At 32.6% G+C, this 16,581-nt stretch overlaps 1 protein-coding gene across 1 annotated transcript; it reads left to right on the forward strand.

Annotated features, from left to right (window-relative positions):
• The first annotated feature begins 11,625 nt into the window (after positions 1 to 11,625).
• On the forward strand, positions 11,626 to 16,420 carry LOC120146314 (putative vesicle-associated membrane protein 726). The gene is made up of 5 exons (XM_039159915.1): positions 11,626 to 11,925; positions 14,225 to 14,366; positions 14,439 to 14,559; positions 15,185 to 15,247; positions 16,259 to 16,420. The coding sequence occupies exons 1-5, from the start codon at positions 11,736 to 11,738 to the stop codon at positions 16,403 to 16,405; spliced, it is 663 nt and encodes a 220-aa protein (XP_039015846.1). The 5' UTR covers positions 11,626 to 11,735; the 3' UTR covers positions 16,406 to 16,420.
• The last annotated feature ends 161 nt before the right edge of the window (positions 16,421 to 16,581 follow it).

Genomic DNA, 16,581 nt, shown 5'->3' on the forward strand with positions numbered 1-16,581 from the left:
TCATCAGTCTGTTTTTTCAACTTCGGACAGTCTCATTTCATATGTCCCACCTCCTTGCACTTGTAACAGTGAATTGTCTTCTTATCCCTAGATTTGGATATGAAATTCTGCTTCCCAGACCCTGCCTTCTCTGGCTTCCGTCCACGGTCTCGTTTACCCTTGACATATAAGCTATCAGCTTGAGAGCTTTCCCTACATTCTGCTTCTGCTGGTTGTGAGCCAACAAGGCTAAAATAATCTCCTAAACTTTGATAGTGTCTTTCCTATATGTAAGAGCAGTCGCCATGTATTTGTAAGAGGGAGGTAACGAACACAACAAAATCATCGCTCTGTCTTCATCCTCAATTTTCACATCAAGCCAAGCCAAATTAGAAATGATTTGATTAAAGACATTCACGTGTTACGCCAAATCATGATCATCCTGCATCTTCAGCCCATATAGCCAATGCTTTAGATACAGTTTAGTCATTAAGGATTTGAATATAAACTAACTTTCTAACTTTTTCAAAATTTCATCTGGAGACAACAGATGCATGACGTGATACATGACCTCGTCTGCCAAACATAGTCGTATGGTTCCTGCCGCTCGCTGCTACAATTCTTCCCAATCTTCCTCCTCCATGGACGCCGGCTTTGTAGGTCGCAAAGCCTTCAGGATCCCTTGCTGTTCCAACAGATCCTTCACCCTTGTTTGCCATAATCCAAAGTTACCATGACCATCAAATTTCGTAACTTCGAATTTGGCTCCTGAAATCTGATACCAATTGTTGAATAATCAGGTAAAGAAAACGGAAAGAACATAAGAATTTTAACGAGGTTCAACAATGTGCTTACGTCCTCGATACCCTAGGCAGCACTAGAATTTTATCCAATTCAATGTCTCATAGGTTTAGATTACATCTCCTTTTATAATAAATAAATCCTGGTACATATTTACAAAAATAACCCTGTACACCACCGCACCCCAACCCACATAATCGTAACCCCCACTACGAGACTTTCTTTGTATTACCGGTATATTTATGAGTCATACCTAACATTTAAGTTACCAAGGCATACGTATTTATACTGAAACATGGGGAAAAAATCAAAAGAACCAACAAACAGGGTACCTGCATAATTTCAAGTGCATCTGACCCATACATAGATGCCCCGAGTATCTTATTAGTCTCCTGATCAACGACTAACTTCATGATTGTCTTTTCTTGCTGTCTAGAAGCATAAGTAGAGAAATTTAGAAATTGCAAAGTATGAAAACATTAGATGCTCAAGTTATACAATATTAGATAAAATAGATTATTTGAAAAGTATATTATGTGGCAAGACACTTACTAAAGAAGCCAAAAAAACCAAACAACCCAAGAACACCAAAATCAATAACGAGAAAAAGAAAAACCAAATTCAGATCTTATAAAAGTTGATCTTTTATGTCATCAGCTTCATGACCAAAAACTTAGCAAGCCACACCCACATCATGAAACCTCAAATATTATTATAAATAAAATATCAAATTGCATCCCAAAGCCACATTATGCAAGTTTATTTATTTATTTATTTATTTGATAGAAATGAGATGTCTCATTAAAAACCTCCTTTATATCCGAAGAAATACACAAGGGTATCTTTACGAACATAAGAAGGAGGAAAATAGTACTTCAAATTTATTAATAACCCAAAATAAAACCACAGATACAAAAATCAGTCTATAAACACAACCAAAAACTCATGAACGACATACCTATAAACTAACCAAAACAAACAGATACAATCAACTAATCTTTGATTTAGCTAGTTTATCCACTTCCCAATTCGCACATCTCTGAATGTGATTAATAAATAACACTCCGATCCAGGACAATGTCAACAATTTCTTTCACTAGTACCTCAAAAAGACCATGATAAATGCCAGGATTTTGAATCCAAGCCAATGCATTGGCACAATAACTTTCTATGATTAACCTCCCCTTCGAGCTCCACTCCAACTCCGTAAATAGAAATAGACATGCTTTTACAGCTAATAATTCTGTAAAGACAGGAGGTCCAGATCCAACAAGATCCAAAAAAGACCCCATCAGCACATTATCCGAATCCCTAAGTAATACCCCAATTCCTCCTCGAAGCCAATCCTTATCAATCGCACTATCAACGTTCACTTTAAAATACCCAAGGGGAGGTAAGGGAAGACTAGGAGATAAGTAAAGGGAAACTCATCCAACTCAGTGGCAGTCATCTGCGATTTTAGGACTACCCGCTAGAAAATCAAACTACGCAGAGATTTTAGGATCTTTCACGAGAAACTACGAAGCCAACCTAAATCTTGTAAGGAAAAACAACTAAGAAGAATTGACCTTTCCCCTATAAAAAACAACATAATTCCTTAATTTCCACACTGACCAAAAAATAACCCTTGGGAAGAACACCCATATATTTGAATGAGGATTTAAATCCATTCAGGCAGTTAAAAGATTTGAAGGGTTAACAGGGGAAATAGTAGACACATTCCAGAACCTCATAAACTTACCCCATAACCCCCACAAAAATTTACAAAACACAAAGAGGTGTGAGACTGACTCTGGTTCCAAACTGCAGAGTGGACAGAGAATTTCCTCAATATCAACAGCATGTTTTGCTAGTTCAGTTCTAACGGCCAATTTTTGGTGAATGACTTGCCACACAAAACTCTCTACTATTGGGGGAGTAACCCCGAGCCACACTTGCTTCGACCATAATGTGTTGGAATTCCTAATATTAAGGATAAATTACCTACCTTAGTCTGTGGAGTTACCTTCGGATCTAATCTTAGTCACTAATTCTTAGGGAGTTATTGATTTTTAGGGATTATTTCCTTATTTGTTCTTAGTCCTCTTTATAAAGGTTGTAAACTAATTAGTAAGAAATAAAAATATTTTTTCTAAGTTTGTTCATGGCATCAGAGCTTTAGGAATCATTTGATCCTATTCTTTTTGTCTCTAATCTATCGTCTTTATCTTTCTTTCAGGTTTAATCATTTTCCCATAGGTGACACTGGTGAAACTCTATCTGAAACTGAGACCTCACAAATAACTCAATTTCTTAATTAGGGAACCACTCAAGGTGACATTAATTCATCCCTTTTAATCACCAATCATCAACTAGATAGAAAAAACTTCTTGCAATGGTCTCAATCGGTCATTATTGTGATTTATGGTTGTGGCAAATTAGGGTACATCAATGGAGAAATTCTACGACCAACCAACACAGACCCGACTTATGCCACTTGGGAACCCAACAACTCGAATATAATGGATTGGCTAATTAATTCAATGGAATTCCATATAATTCGCATCTATCTCTTCTTCAAAACTGAAAAAGATATGCAAGACGCAATTAAAGAAAACTACCCGGATCTTGGAAACGCCTCCTAAGAATTTGAGATCAAGCTGAAGTTAAAGGATATCCAATAAGTAACACTCGAAGTAACTCACTACTACAACAATATAGAAATCTTGTGGCAAGAGTTGGATATGTACTAGGACACAAACTAGGATGAAGGCATGGAACACACTAAGTTTATGACTCATCTCAACAATGAACGTCTCTATGAATTCCTAGCAGGATTGAACTTTGAGTTGGATAAGGTCCGTGGATGAATTTTGTATAAAACCCCTCTATCAATCACCGGTGAAGCATTTACAGAAGTTAGAAGAGAAGAAAATCGTCGCCTTGTCATGATGGGAGACTCAAAGGAACCTAAACCTGTGATAACTATTGGTTACCATCCTACTAAAAATTCTGCCCTTATCTTCATAGGCCCACAACCATAAAAGCCTCGTACTTGAAATGATTATGGATTAACCAGGCCATGGTGTAACCATTGCAACAGTATTGGTCATACTAGGGAAAAGTGCTTCAAATTCCATGGTTATCCCGAAAAAACCAGAAGGAGAATAGGACTGCAGTGATGTCCTCTAACACCTCCACTACTGCAGATGATGTTCTCGATGTTCGCCTAACTAAAACCCAACTTAAGGCTCTCCATAAGTTGCTTGGTACTTCTACTGCTCATAGATCTCTAGCCACCCAAGGTACTACCCTCAACATTGCCTTTGAATCTAACAACTAATCATCTTGGATACTCGATTCGGGTGTTTTTGATCACATGATAGGTAACTCCACTTTGTTTCACACTTATACACCCTGTCATGATCAGTCCCAAATCCGCATAGCTGATGGCTCTTACTCACTAGTGGCTGGAGTGGGAAAAGTAAAAATAACAGAGAATTTTTCTCTCGATAAAGTCTTACATATCCCAAACTTTTCCTATAATTTACTTTCAATCAGTAAACTTACTAAGTATGAATAGGTTCTTGCTGAATTTTCTAAAATTGGTTGTGGTATATGAACATAAATCGGAGAGGATGATTGGCACTGCTAAAGTTGATGATAGACTCTATGATTGGAGTAAAGACAGTGCACAAGGAGGATTGGCTCTATACACTTCAAAAGGGGACACAATTATGTTATTGCATCGTAGAATAGGGTATCTTCCACTATTATTTCGAAATAAAAGTGTTAGTTCCTTGAAGTGATAGTTTATTGTTTGAGTGTATCAAACTAAATGTTGAAAATCTAAAACTTGTGGTATGATGCATGCCAAAATTACACAAGAACTTGATGCTATGAAGTGATTTAGGCACTTAGGATTCAAATGCTTTTCACCAAAAATGCATACTCTTTTCTTTCTCATTAGTTAACCATTTTTGAGCCTATATCATTTTTTTTTTGTTTTTACCATATTTTTAAACCCGAGACTTTTTATTTATCCATTTTTATACCCTTTTCAAGACAAGAGAACGTGTTACCCTATGTATGTTCCATGAAAAAAATGATTCAAACAACAACAAAAAAAGCAAAAAAAAAAAAAGAACAAATAGAAAACAAAACCAATTCAAAAAAATAAAAAGTGTTTTTTGATGTTTGTTTCATATTTTTGCATCCCTTTTATTTACTTAGGGTTGTTTGATGTTTATATTTTTTTCATCCCTTTTATTTACTTTATTCATTTAGTGGAGTTCGATCTAATTATTTGTGAGTATCTTGTCTTGTTTATTAACCTCATTTCTAGCCTTTTTCCCATATTTACCTAAGCCCCATTACACCCCTTTAAAAGACTCAATGATCTTTGCATCATGTTTCTATTATGTAGTGGAGATTTTATTATGTTACAAGCCTATGGAAATTCATATTTAGTTCCGACTTTGAGCGTATTTGCACCCTAAATACATTAAGTGGTTTGAGTGAATCTTTGTGAGAAATTGAGTTAGGTTGAGTTATGATTGATGAATGATTAGAAGTTGCAATTTTATTTGACTTGATCCTACTTGTGTTTATTCAATTGATTGATTTCATGCTTCAAATAGTTATTATGATCTTGACTTGCATAATTTACTTTGGCATGAGATGAACCGAAAGAAGGTAAATTGAATTTTAACCACTTTGATCAAAGCATGCTTGAGGACAAGCATGAGACAAGTGAGGGGGAATTTGATGAGCATTTTAAATTGATACTTTTTACTTGTTTTTTCTCCACTTTACGAATATATCACTGTTGATTTGGGTTGTATTTCATTTATTTTCGTGCAATGATCTGTTTTCAAAAATTGGCATAAAAAAGGGCGCATTCTGCATTTTTTTATTTATTGTCACGGCTGGAGACATGGGAATAACGTTGGGCACGATGAGGGTCTGACGTCGTAGTTTCTAGAAGGAGGAAGATTCTGGAAGTAGCCTAGTCAACAACGATCTGGAGAGATATTTTAGGAACTTAGTTTTTAAGTTTGAATTTGAAACATTTGAATTATCTTTGGAAATTTAGGCTTATTTTTCATTTTGAATTCCTTGTTATTTTTTAGGATTTAGAAGCTTATTAATATCCTTCTTAGGGTAAACCTTATGATCGTCTTTTATCTAGAATTTACTTTGTTTTCTTTGTTACGTTTTAATCAAAGTTCTTTTTCTTTTCAATTTCACTTTCTTTACTTTACACGTTTTTCTATCGTTTTTATAAAATATGCTAAGTATGGTTTCCACCATGCTTAGCTAATTTTATTTATTAGTCGAGAGCTAGCGATGACTCAATTCCATATGTCAGAATTGAAAAGCACTAAAATACCTTTGTGATATATTGTCGATTTTCTATTTAATTAGTTTGGCAATCAACCTTACTTTCAAAAGTAAAACGCTTTCATTTCAAAAAGTCGACATTGGTCTAGATGTTGTTTTAATTTATAGATTGGAGGGGGATCAACATGTGGCAAATTCGACTTCCTATTAACACACTTAGTGGCGCTCCTCTAAGGGAAATCGAGATCGGATTCAATTCTCGATGAGACATGTAACAACCCCAACCCGTACCCGACCCGAATACGAGTCTGAGATGTCACATTGCCTTTTTAAAACACTTTTCCTTACAAAATAACAAAACATTTGAACTTATTTTAAGAAAATACGATAATATATTCGGTATAAATTTTTGAGATAAAAATGTATTTATGAATAGTATTATACGATATGAACAGTACCGTAAATAGTCATGAACAATAACTTGCTACAATAACGTGAACAGTAACCTGCTACAGTACTGTGAATAGTACCCAAAATGTTAAAATTTTCAGATTACAAAGAGGGTACCGATTCCCTGCTACAGGGTATCGATACCCCTGCTACAATACTGCTACAGTATTTTCGTAAAACGTATATAAGACTCGTAAAAATTTAATCGTTCAATACTATACATTTACATTTACATAAATACGTTTAAAACATTACAAAAGTCGATTAGAGCATACATACTAAACAACTCTATTAACATGCCAACACATATATTACATAAACGGACATACTTTGTAAAGTTCTTCTGATATGATCTTCAAAGATGGTATGTTGCGTTGCTGCTCTTAAGATCGATCTTCTTACTTTTTTGTACCTACATATAAATCACTCACACGCTAAGTTATAGACTTAGTGAGGCATATAAATATAATATTGATACATTCCTTATGAATATGAATATACAATCTATCTATTCAATCATATAACATGTAATTCAGTATGGTAACATACAACAATAATAATGCAATTACCTTTGATAACATTTTATAAGCGCATGTACATTACTGAGAACTCAAGGTATTCGAGTACATTGAGGTTGTGCACTATTGCTGTCACGACAGCTCGTATAAGTCCCACTGAGTGGCATATGAAATTTGTCCCGAAGGACCTGTGAATATATCCTAAAGGACCTATGAGTTGTCCCGGAGGACCTATGAAACCCTCGAATCTTGGCATGCCAACTATACTTATAGCTCTCATATTATATACTACGGGCATTATTCTTATGTTTCATATGTTCATGTGCTCATGTCATTTCTCTTGTGATCACATAGCTCATATCACTTATCATATCATATGTGCATTTGAATCTATTCACATATATACCTTATGCATGTATCATAATAATTATCATGTATGCATGTTCATAACTATTATACTATAAAAATCAACATAGGAATTAGACTTATCACAAGTCTTATTCCATTGTACTATACTTATAATATGCACTCACCTTGGCCTTGCTTTCGTTGATTCAATCCTAACTCTTCGATTGTTTCGGAATAGGATTATGTTTTATATCTACATAAACATAATTTTCAAGATGGTTATCAGAAGCCTATCCCTTGTAATTTGATACTAATAACTTGGACTAATTTAATGAACTAAACTTCAACTTTTCTTTTAGGGGGTATCGATACCCTCCTTAGGGTATCAGTACCCTTATTACGTTCTGGAATTTTCACCCGAAAATTCATCAACTCATCACTAAATTTTCTTATACAAAATTCCTTTCATACCACCAAACTTAACTACAACCATTTTAACTAACTTCTATCATTTCAACACTTTATTATTTCCAATACTTCATTCAAATTCTTAAAACTAAGAATCATACCCAAATTTCAAACATGTTATTAATCAATTCTAACACTCCATATTCCTTAATTAACTTCTTGAAAAGTCTAAAATCTTATTCAAACTTAAAAAACTCATCCATATCAAAATTTCATTTAAAAACCCATTTTTCAAATATATCTCTAAAACATTTATCTTGTTGTTTTAATGTCATATAAGCTTTCCTTTAGCTTATATAACATCCAAACTTAAATTTCCAAGCTAAAAATCAAAGAAACGACTAAGGTTCAGATTCTTACCTTAAGCTTGGGTGCCTCACGTTTGGGAGAAGAAGATGAAGAATAAGATGAGAGAATTGCTTTGGAAACTTATTTCCTTTCTATGGATCCCACGTGTTTCCCTTATATTATAAGGGAAATAAAAATATTTCAGGCTAAATGACCATTTTGCCCTTTATTTCATTTCATATTTACTAACAATCATTTTTGAACTATTCAATTATTCTACCTTAATCACCAAATTTTGAATTTTTACAATTTAGTCACTAACTCGTTGTTTGGGATGTTACAAGACAACATCATCAAAGCTGGGGTTTTCCAATACCTAAATCTGATTGTTCTAATGACAATAGTTATGGTTAGTTCTTTCAAGAATTGACTTTCGAATAGTGACTTTGGAAGATCGGTTACAAAAGAAAAAGGAAAGTTACAATGGGTTAGGCCTTGTAGATTGTAACCGACATGAATCCCAGAGTAAAAATCCATTTCGATGATCAAACGGAATTGAAATAAAGATAGCTCGAGGTTTTTCTCGTTATTATTTTTAATCTTATTTACCGCTTCCATTTATTTTGCTTCAATTTTAATTCTTTATTTTCTACATTCATTTATATATTTTTTATCTCTCATTCACCAAACCCTTTTTTTCATTTATTTCTTTTACTGTAACTGCCTTGATTGAAATCAACACAAATTTACATCAGGAATTCTTATGTCCTCGTGGATCGACCCATTTTCCAATTTAGTATATTTTATTTAAGAAGAGGACCTATTGATTACCAGCTTGAGTCACCTCCCCAACTTAGTTGTATTCATGATATTTTCCATGTACTTATGTTGAGGTGATACATTTGGATCTGAGTCGCATCATTCAGGTTGAGGATGTAGATTTAAGATCAATTTTTCTTATGAGGAGGAACTTGTTCAGATTTTAGACAATGACGAGATAATTATTCGGAAAAAGTGAATTTCAATGGTCAAAGTTTAGTTAAGCAACTGTAACCCCGAAAAAGATATCTGGGATACATTAGAGTCGATTGAGGATAGTTTTCACATAAGTTCACACCAAGTAAATTTCAAGGACGAATTTTATTTTAAGGGGAAGAGTTGTCACACCCAAATTTAGTGTCTAGATATTTCTTAATTTTATTCTGAGGACTAAGTTGAAAATTTTAGTTAAATTTGGGGACTAAAATGAATGTTTAAGTAAATTCATATCCAATTTAGAAATAAATAAAAATCTATGGACCCTATTTATGATTTTACCATTTCATAATAGGTTGGGCTTATAAACCCCCTAAAAACAAAGAACTTTTCATTTTTGGAAAATTTAACTATCTCTCTTACATTTTTTTTTAGAAACTTTGAGCCAAGGAAGTTTAAACTCTATTTCATTACCAATCGTTGCTTCGTTTTTGACACTGCCCATACCATCGTGATCCTTGTGTCGTCTCAAGTCCAACGGTGGCCATTTTGTTATATCCATTACTGACGTATGGAGGGTTTAACATAAGAAAGTTTTCAACGTAGCATAATCAAGCTCTCTACCGTTCACCGTTATGAACCGAGGTTGGTAAGTGTCTCAAAAACTTTAAAATGAACTTTAGTATTTTTCCATAAAAACTTTTTGACGTCTTGAGACCCCCCACGTACCTCCACGCCCCGTCGTTGTGCGTAGGGCTTGTTCACAAGCTAGTGGTCTTCTAGAAGCGGGTTAACCTAACCTGCTAGAAGCGGGTTAACCTAACCAGCTGACCTGTATCTAACCCGACTACCCGATTTGATATGTCTGATTGCTTAACCCATTCGCCCAAACCTAAACTCGCCCAACCTATTTTCAAACCAAACCAAATCGGTCCAATCGAACCAAACCATTGATAGTTTACCGGAGTTGACTTTGACCGCTGATCGACATTGAGTGTTTTTCGAAAACCTCCCTATTGACATTTTTTGATGTCTTGGGTCCTATTTTGAGGTCCATTTTGCCAAATTTTCATTTGAAATCCCCAATTTGAGCCTTTAAACAAAAAATTATTAGTATTTTTAGCATTTCTGCATAGTTATTTGGGATTTGATTATGAAATTAATCTGGGATTATATTTTTATGAAGGTACTCGTGATTTCCCTGATCAAGGGTCGACTAGATTTGGTGCTTCTCGTCTGATAGATCAGTACAGTTTGGCTGTGATTATACTTGTAACGGTTTGGTTGTGATATACAGACCTAAGAGTAGGCTATCGTATCTGACTTCTCAAACCGACACAAGTGTGTTCCTATTAGTATTACAGTGCTATTTTGAACTATCTGTCTGAACTGTTTTAAAATTCTAATTATCTGACTGTATGATGTCTGATTTACCGTATACTTTCAACATGATCTTTATTTACCATATTTTTATATATGATTCTGGAATATGGCATGTGTTAACGTTTTAACTACTGTTTTCACTCAAATACATGCATATTTTACTATCATTAGGGGTATGATTGGAGGAAGTATCTCAAGCTTAGCCTTTGACTTGTAAAACCTTACCGCAGGCTCCTCTACTTTGTGCACAGGGTAAGTCCTTACCGCAAACCCTTATGTTATCTGTATAAGGTCTTCACCGGGTGTACAAGTGGGTGTATGGTTCAGGAGAACGTACACATTATGGTGTTGAGATGGAGGTAGTGTTCATGTTTTAAAAGCATGTTTTATAAAATGATTTTTATCGAAGTATTTATACACCGCAAGGAGCACACTGAGCTTTTTAGCTCATTATTTAAATTTTTAACCTTTTCATATAGTATCCGATAGTAGGCTAGCAAACTTGCCATCAGGAGGATCGACAATTGTGCGTTTTGTTCCACTGTAAATTTCTATATGTCCTTCTATTATATTTTGGTGACACTTATTTTTACTATTGTATGTAAATATATGTATTATCGATATTTTGTTCTGAACATGTTTTCATACGGACTTCTGATGTTGATATATATATATATATATTATACCATTATATATATATATATATATTGTATTTTATTGTTATATGTATTTTATTAATTGAAACATATTTCAATTACATTTTGAGTATGAAAATGATCTCTGAATACGATATGTGATTGCCATGATTCGCTCGTACCGTCTAGCCGAGTCTGAGGTTTACAAATATGTCATGTTTCCTAAAAAAACAAGTTTTCTATTTGTATTAATCAAAATAAAAATACAAAAATATGATGATAATTAAGTGGAATAGGTTGTTTATTTAAAAGAATTAAATACAAATCATAAATTCATTCTCCCATTGAATATAAATCAGGAATTCCTTGTCCCGTTTTAGTGGGCAAGCTAAATAAACAAAATGCAAAATTATAAAATCCGTAGAGCAGAAATGCAGCATTCCCTCAATTTCCGATTTTCTTCTCCGATCACATAGTTCCTTCCTTTCCTTATTTTTTTAACGTTTTAATCTCTTTCTGGAAATTGAATTGTTGGTTGTGAAAACTCTGGGGTTAGGGTTTTTTAGAGATGGCGCAACAGTCCTTGATCTACTCCTTCGTTGCGCGTGGCACGGTGATCCTCGCCGAGTACACCCAGTTCTCGGGTAATTTTAACACCATCGCCTCTCAATGCCTCCAGAAGCTCCCTGCCAACAACAACAGGTTTACTTATAATTGCGATGGCCACACCTTCAATTACCTCGTTGATAAGGGATTCAGTAAGTTTTTCTTTTTCCTTTTTGGTTACGATTTGGATCTGAATTTATTATTGGTTTGGCTTTATAAATATAATACAAATGTTAAGAAAATCATATCATTTTTTATTGAATGTAAATTAAAATATTAATTTTTTAATATTTTCGATTAAACTAAAAATATTGTGAACATTGCCAAGTGAAAATGTTATGAAAAAGTTTTACAATTAAAAAATATTTAAAAAAAATCAACATTTTAAATTGCATCAAGTCGAAAATATTACGATTTTATAAAATTTTCAATTGCGTTTTTCTTTAGTCTTAAATGAAATTATATTTTCTTAGATTTTTCCGAGTGATATAATAGGTCCTATCTTTTATGGGATTGAACATTAACTACCTTGATTTTTGGGAATTATATTTAAATATATACGATGATTTCTCTTGGTTTAGCTGTCTTTTTCAACTAAATATCATCCACTAAAAATTACTTATTATTATGATATTTGTATTAAATTATTTTTCTGAAAATTCAACTTCTGCCCACATGCTACAACAAAAATATATCTAACAAAATGTATTTTTCAAAACCAACAATGAGTTAGGTCTAAACCAACAACTAATTGGTCTAGTGGGATGAGTCACTAGGTCTCTTAAGCAAGGTTAAGTGTTCGAATCATGGCATTTGCAAATGGAGCAAACTAAGTTGGAAGAGTCGCCTTCGCCTTACAATACCCGATCTGGATTAATCGATTAATACATCAGATACCAGTGATTAATTCAAAAAAATGTATTTTTCAAAACTTGAAAATAAAATTGTAGGGTTAAAGATGTATTTAGCTCCATGAATTAGAAAAATTATTGACGTTCATTTATATAAGCATGACTTCAATGTTAACATTTGTTTTTTATCAATGTGAGATTGAAAAGTTAAATAGTATTTCTCTACCATTTTATTCATATAATTTATAGTTTTTATATCCACTTATCCTATTTGGTTGAAATTTACTATTAAAATATAAATTATATTTATATAAATTAAAATTAAATATTTGTATAGTTTAAAATATTTAAACAATTAATATTATAAATTATGAAAAGTTATACTTTTTATTTTAATTTTTATTTTGCAACTTACTTTAATAATGCATTCATGGTTGTGTAATCTATTTGTTTAATATTTTAAATTTTCAACTACATATATTAATAAATTTTTCTAAACAATTAAAATATTTATAGTTAAGACTTAAATACTAAAACATTATTCAAGTCAATTACAATAGTACGTTGTACAAATTATTTAAATGTTATAATAATCAATAATAAATATTATAATAGAATTATTTATTTTTTTTATATTTTTTAGGTATGAAGAATAAGAATTAAGCAATCTAATGAATTTAATCTTTAATACATTTATTTTTATTAAAATTTAAATTTCTTTAATTTTTATTAATAAAATAATTCATATTTTTTACACAAAATTCGATTTAAGTTGTAGATGGAATAGTTTAATCCCAAGCTCACTTTGATGGGGTTTTGTGAAAATATTATAAAATACATAATAATTTATTTGATTTTAGTTTTAATTTAAATATTCTCATCAAAATATTTCTTTATAAAGTTAAATCTATAATTTATAAAATTAAGTATTTAAATATTTTACTATATGGGCAGAAGACTTATTTTGAGAAAAGTCCTTCCTTTAGGAAGAACTATCGTACGACGTGATGAACGTGTTTCAGAATAGGAAATAAGTTTTCAATGGATAATATTTGGGTAAGAAAGCCCCCACAATATTTGGTGAACCGGAATGAATGAATAAAAACAAGCGAATATTTTTTTTCAGGTTGTCCCCCTGTTTCTAACGTTTTGCTTTGACTATTCTGGACCGATTCGAGTCGCCCACCTAGTTTTGGTAGGTGAGTATTGGTGAAGATTTTATGTATATACAAAAACTTGAACTCAAGATTTTATTTAAACGATATCAAGTTGACTATCACTTGAACCAATCTCTATTGGTCAAACGTTAGATTAACTGCAGTCATTAGATTTGTTCATTAATGTAAGAATGAAGCTATATTTTTATAGTATTGAATTTTAGCTCTGGGGTCGTAACGTTCTCTTTCCGTGTTAAATAGACATTGATGCTTCATTGTATATATATATATTTTTTTTTCTATATATCGGCCTTTCCTCGGTCGATATAAGGGTCCTAGTGCTTTGAGTGTGTATCTTGTTAAACTACTGGCTTTCATAACTCTACAGTGTGTTTAATCTTCGTTTCACCTATTAATTTTGTGAAATAAATTCGGTGGTGCAGCCTACTGTGTAGTTGCTACTGAATCTGCGGGTAGGGAAATTCCAATTGCATTTCTGGAAAGAATTAAGGAAGACTTCTCGAAAAGATATGGCGGAGGGAAAGCTGCAAATGCTAGAGCCAAGTCCCTTAATAAAGAATTTGGGTATCAATGCCCTCTATTTCATGCCTGATTTACTCTTGTTGAAAATGTTCACCTCTTTATATGTAATAATAGGTCCAAATTGAAGGAGCATATGAAGTACTGTTCGGAACACCCTGAAGAGATCAGCAAACTTGCCAAAGTGAAGGCTCAAGTTTCTGAAGTCAAGGGTGTTATGATGGAAAACATTGAGAAGGTAATAGCGGCTTCTGTATCTATTCTATATCTAGCTTGAGTATTAAAACAGAGATGTAATGTTAAAATTAGCTCTCAATTTTTATCAAATGGTAATTTTAATCTCTATTTTGTTTTGGATCTTTCTGACCCATAATGTCTTATATTAAAATAAAAAGACACATAACGTTTAATTAAATAGTCACTTTGACCATTATTCTTTTATTTTAAAATATTTTAGCCCTCAACGTTTTATTTTTAGGGTTAAATTTCTTTATTTTGGAGTGCTAATTATTTGTTAACCAACGGTTTCCATTCATGGTGGGACCTTTTTACCCCAAAATGAAACGTTGGATTCAAAATGCTCTAGAAAAAGGAATAGGGAGCAAAATAACTATGTTGATAAATGTTGAGGGTTAATTATAGTATTATGCCTAAAACACATGGAAAAAACATTGAGAATGCGATTGAGGCTGATGATTATCTGTTCTATATGTATAGTTGAGGGTTAAAACTTGACAGCATGAATGGCCAGCTTTGTCACCGTTAGTTATAAAGTAGGAGTAGATAAAATGCTAAGGGTACGTCATATGTCTTACGTATGGAATGCTGTTTTATTTGGTTGCTATCGCTTTTTCATTTTCCAGGTCCTTGACCGTGGCGAGAAGATCGAGGTGCTGGTGGATAAAACCGACAGCCTTCGTTCACAGGTTAGTCCTATCTCAACTTTATTTTATGGGTGATTGAAGAAACTATAGTAACTATCGTCAATCTAAGTTTCTAATTTGGCTAGGTTACATATTTAGTCACAGTTACTTTTACAATTTTATTTTTATCATCTAACTATCTATTTTTAAAATTAAATTTGGTTTTGTTTTTATTCACTCGTCGTTAGAAAATAAACTGAAATGTTGATATGCTATTTTTTTATTTTTTAATGATAATGTGATATTATTTTATGATGACACATAACGATAGTTTTATTTTTTAACGACATATGATCAAAACGTAACGTTAGATATAATTTTAAAAAATAATTGAGTGACTAAAATAGAACCACAAGAATAGATAAATGATTAAATATATAATTTGCCCTTCTAATTTAGGCATCTACTCTAACGTGTTCTTTTCAATGCATATAACGTGAATGCAACAGATTAATGCTTATATATATATAAATCATTGTTGCTTTGACACCTCATTTATCTCGAAGTGCTCATACCAGCACCCGTATCTGAATACTGGTGTGGGGATATAACACTTTATTTCAAAGATTCAAAATTTTTATTAAAATGAGTAAATTATAAATTTGGTAACTGAATTTTACTCTCGATTTTATTTCACTCATTGTACTTTAAATATTTTTAATTTACTCACTGAACTTAATACATTAGGTTTTTTTGGCCACTCGATTGTTTTTTTCACTAACGGTGTTATTACTAGGCTTTTATATAGATGCAAAAAGATGTTGTTTTGGAGAATTTTTTAAATGGTATCGTTTTAACGCTGTTAACTATTCAACGACAGAGTGATCAAAAAAACGTCATGTATTAGTTGAAAACTTCTAAAATTTAGTGAGAAAAATAGGAGAAAATAAAGTTTAGTGATGAAATTTGTAATTTACCCTATTAAAGTACGTGTGACTATCCTAACAATATTTATGAATCTGTCATCGAAAACACATGGATGCAAGCGCATCTGACTTGATATTTGGACTGCAGGCACAAGATTTTAAGAAGCAAGGAACAAAGCTTAAACAAAAGATGTGGTACGAGAACATGAAGATGAAATTGATTGTTTTCGGACTCGTTTTTGCAATTTTTCTGGCGATGTTTCTTTCCGTCTGCCATGGCTTCAAGTGTACCTAATAAAATATCCTTGTAAAGGAGGGTGCTTGCATATTCGATTTGCCCTTTCCAAAACATTATTAAAATAGTTTTTCCATTTCTTTTTGTTCCACTCATCTTGTAAATATTTGCATATTGTGATTTTGATGGAAGAAAAAGAGGTGAACTTCACCAAGACAAATGTAAATGTTAATTAA

This window comes from Hibiscus syriacus, unplaced genomic scaffold (genome assembly GCF_006381635.1).
Source record: "Hibiscus syriacus cultivar Baekdansim isolate YM2019G1 unplaced genomic scaffold, ASM638163v2 tig00002511_pilon, whole genome shotgun sequence".
In the NCBI taxonomy this organism is placed as follows: domain Eukaryota; kingdom Viridiplantae; phylum Streptophyta; class Magnoliopsida; order Malvales; family Malvaceae; genus Hibiscus; species Hibiscus syriacus.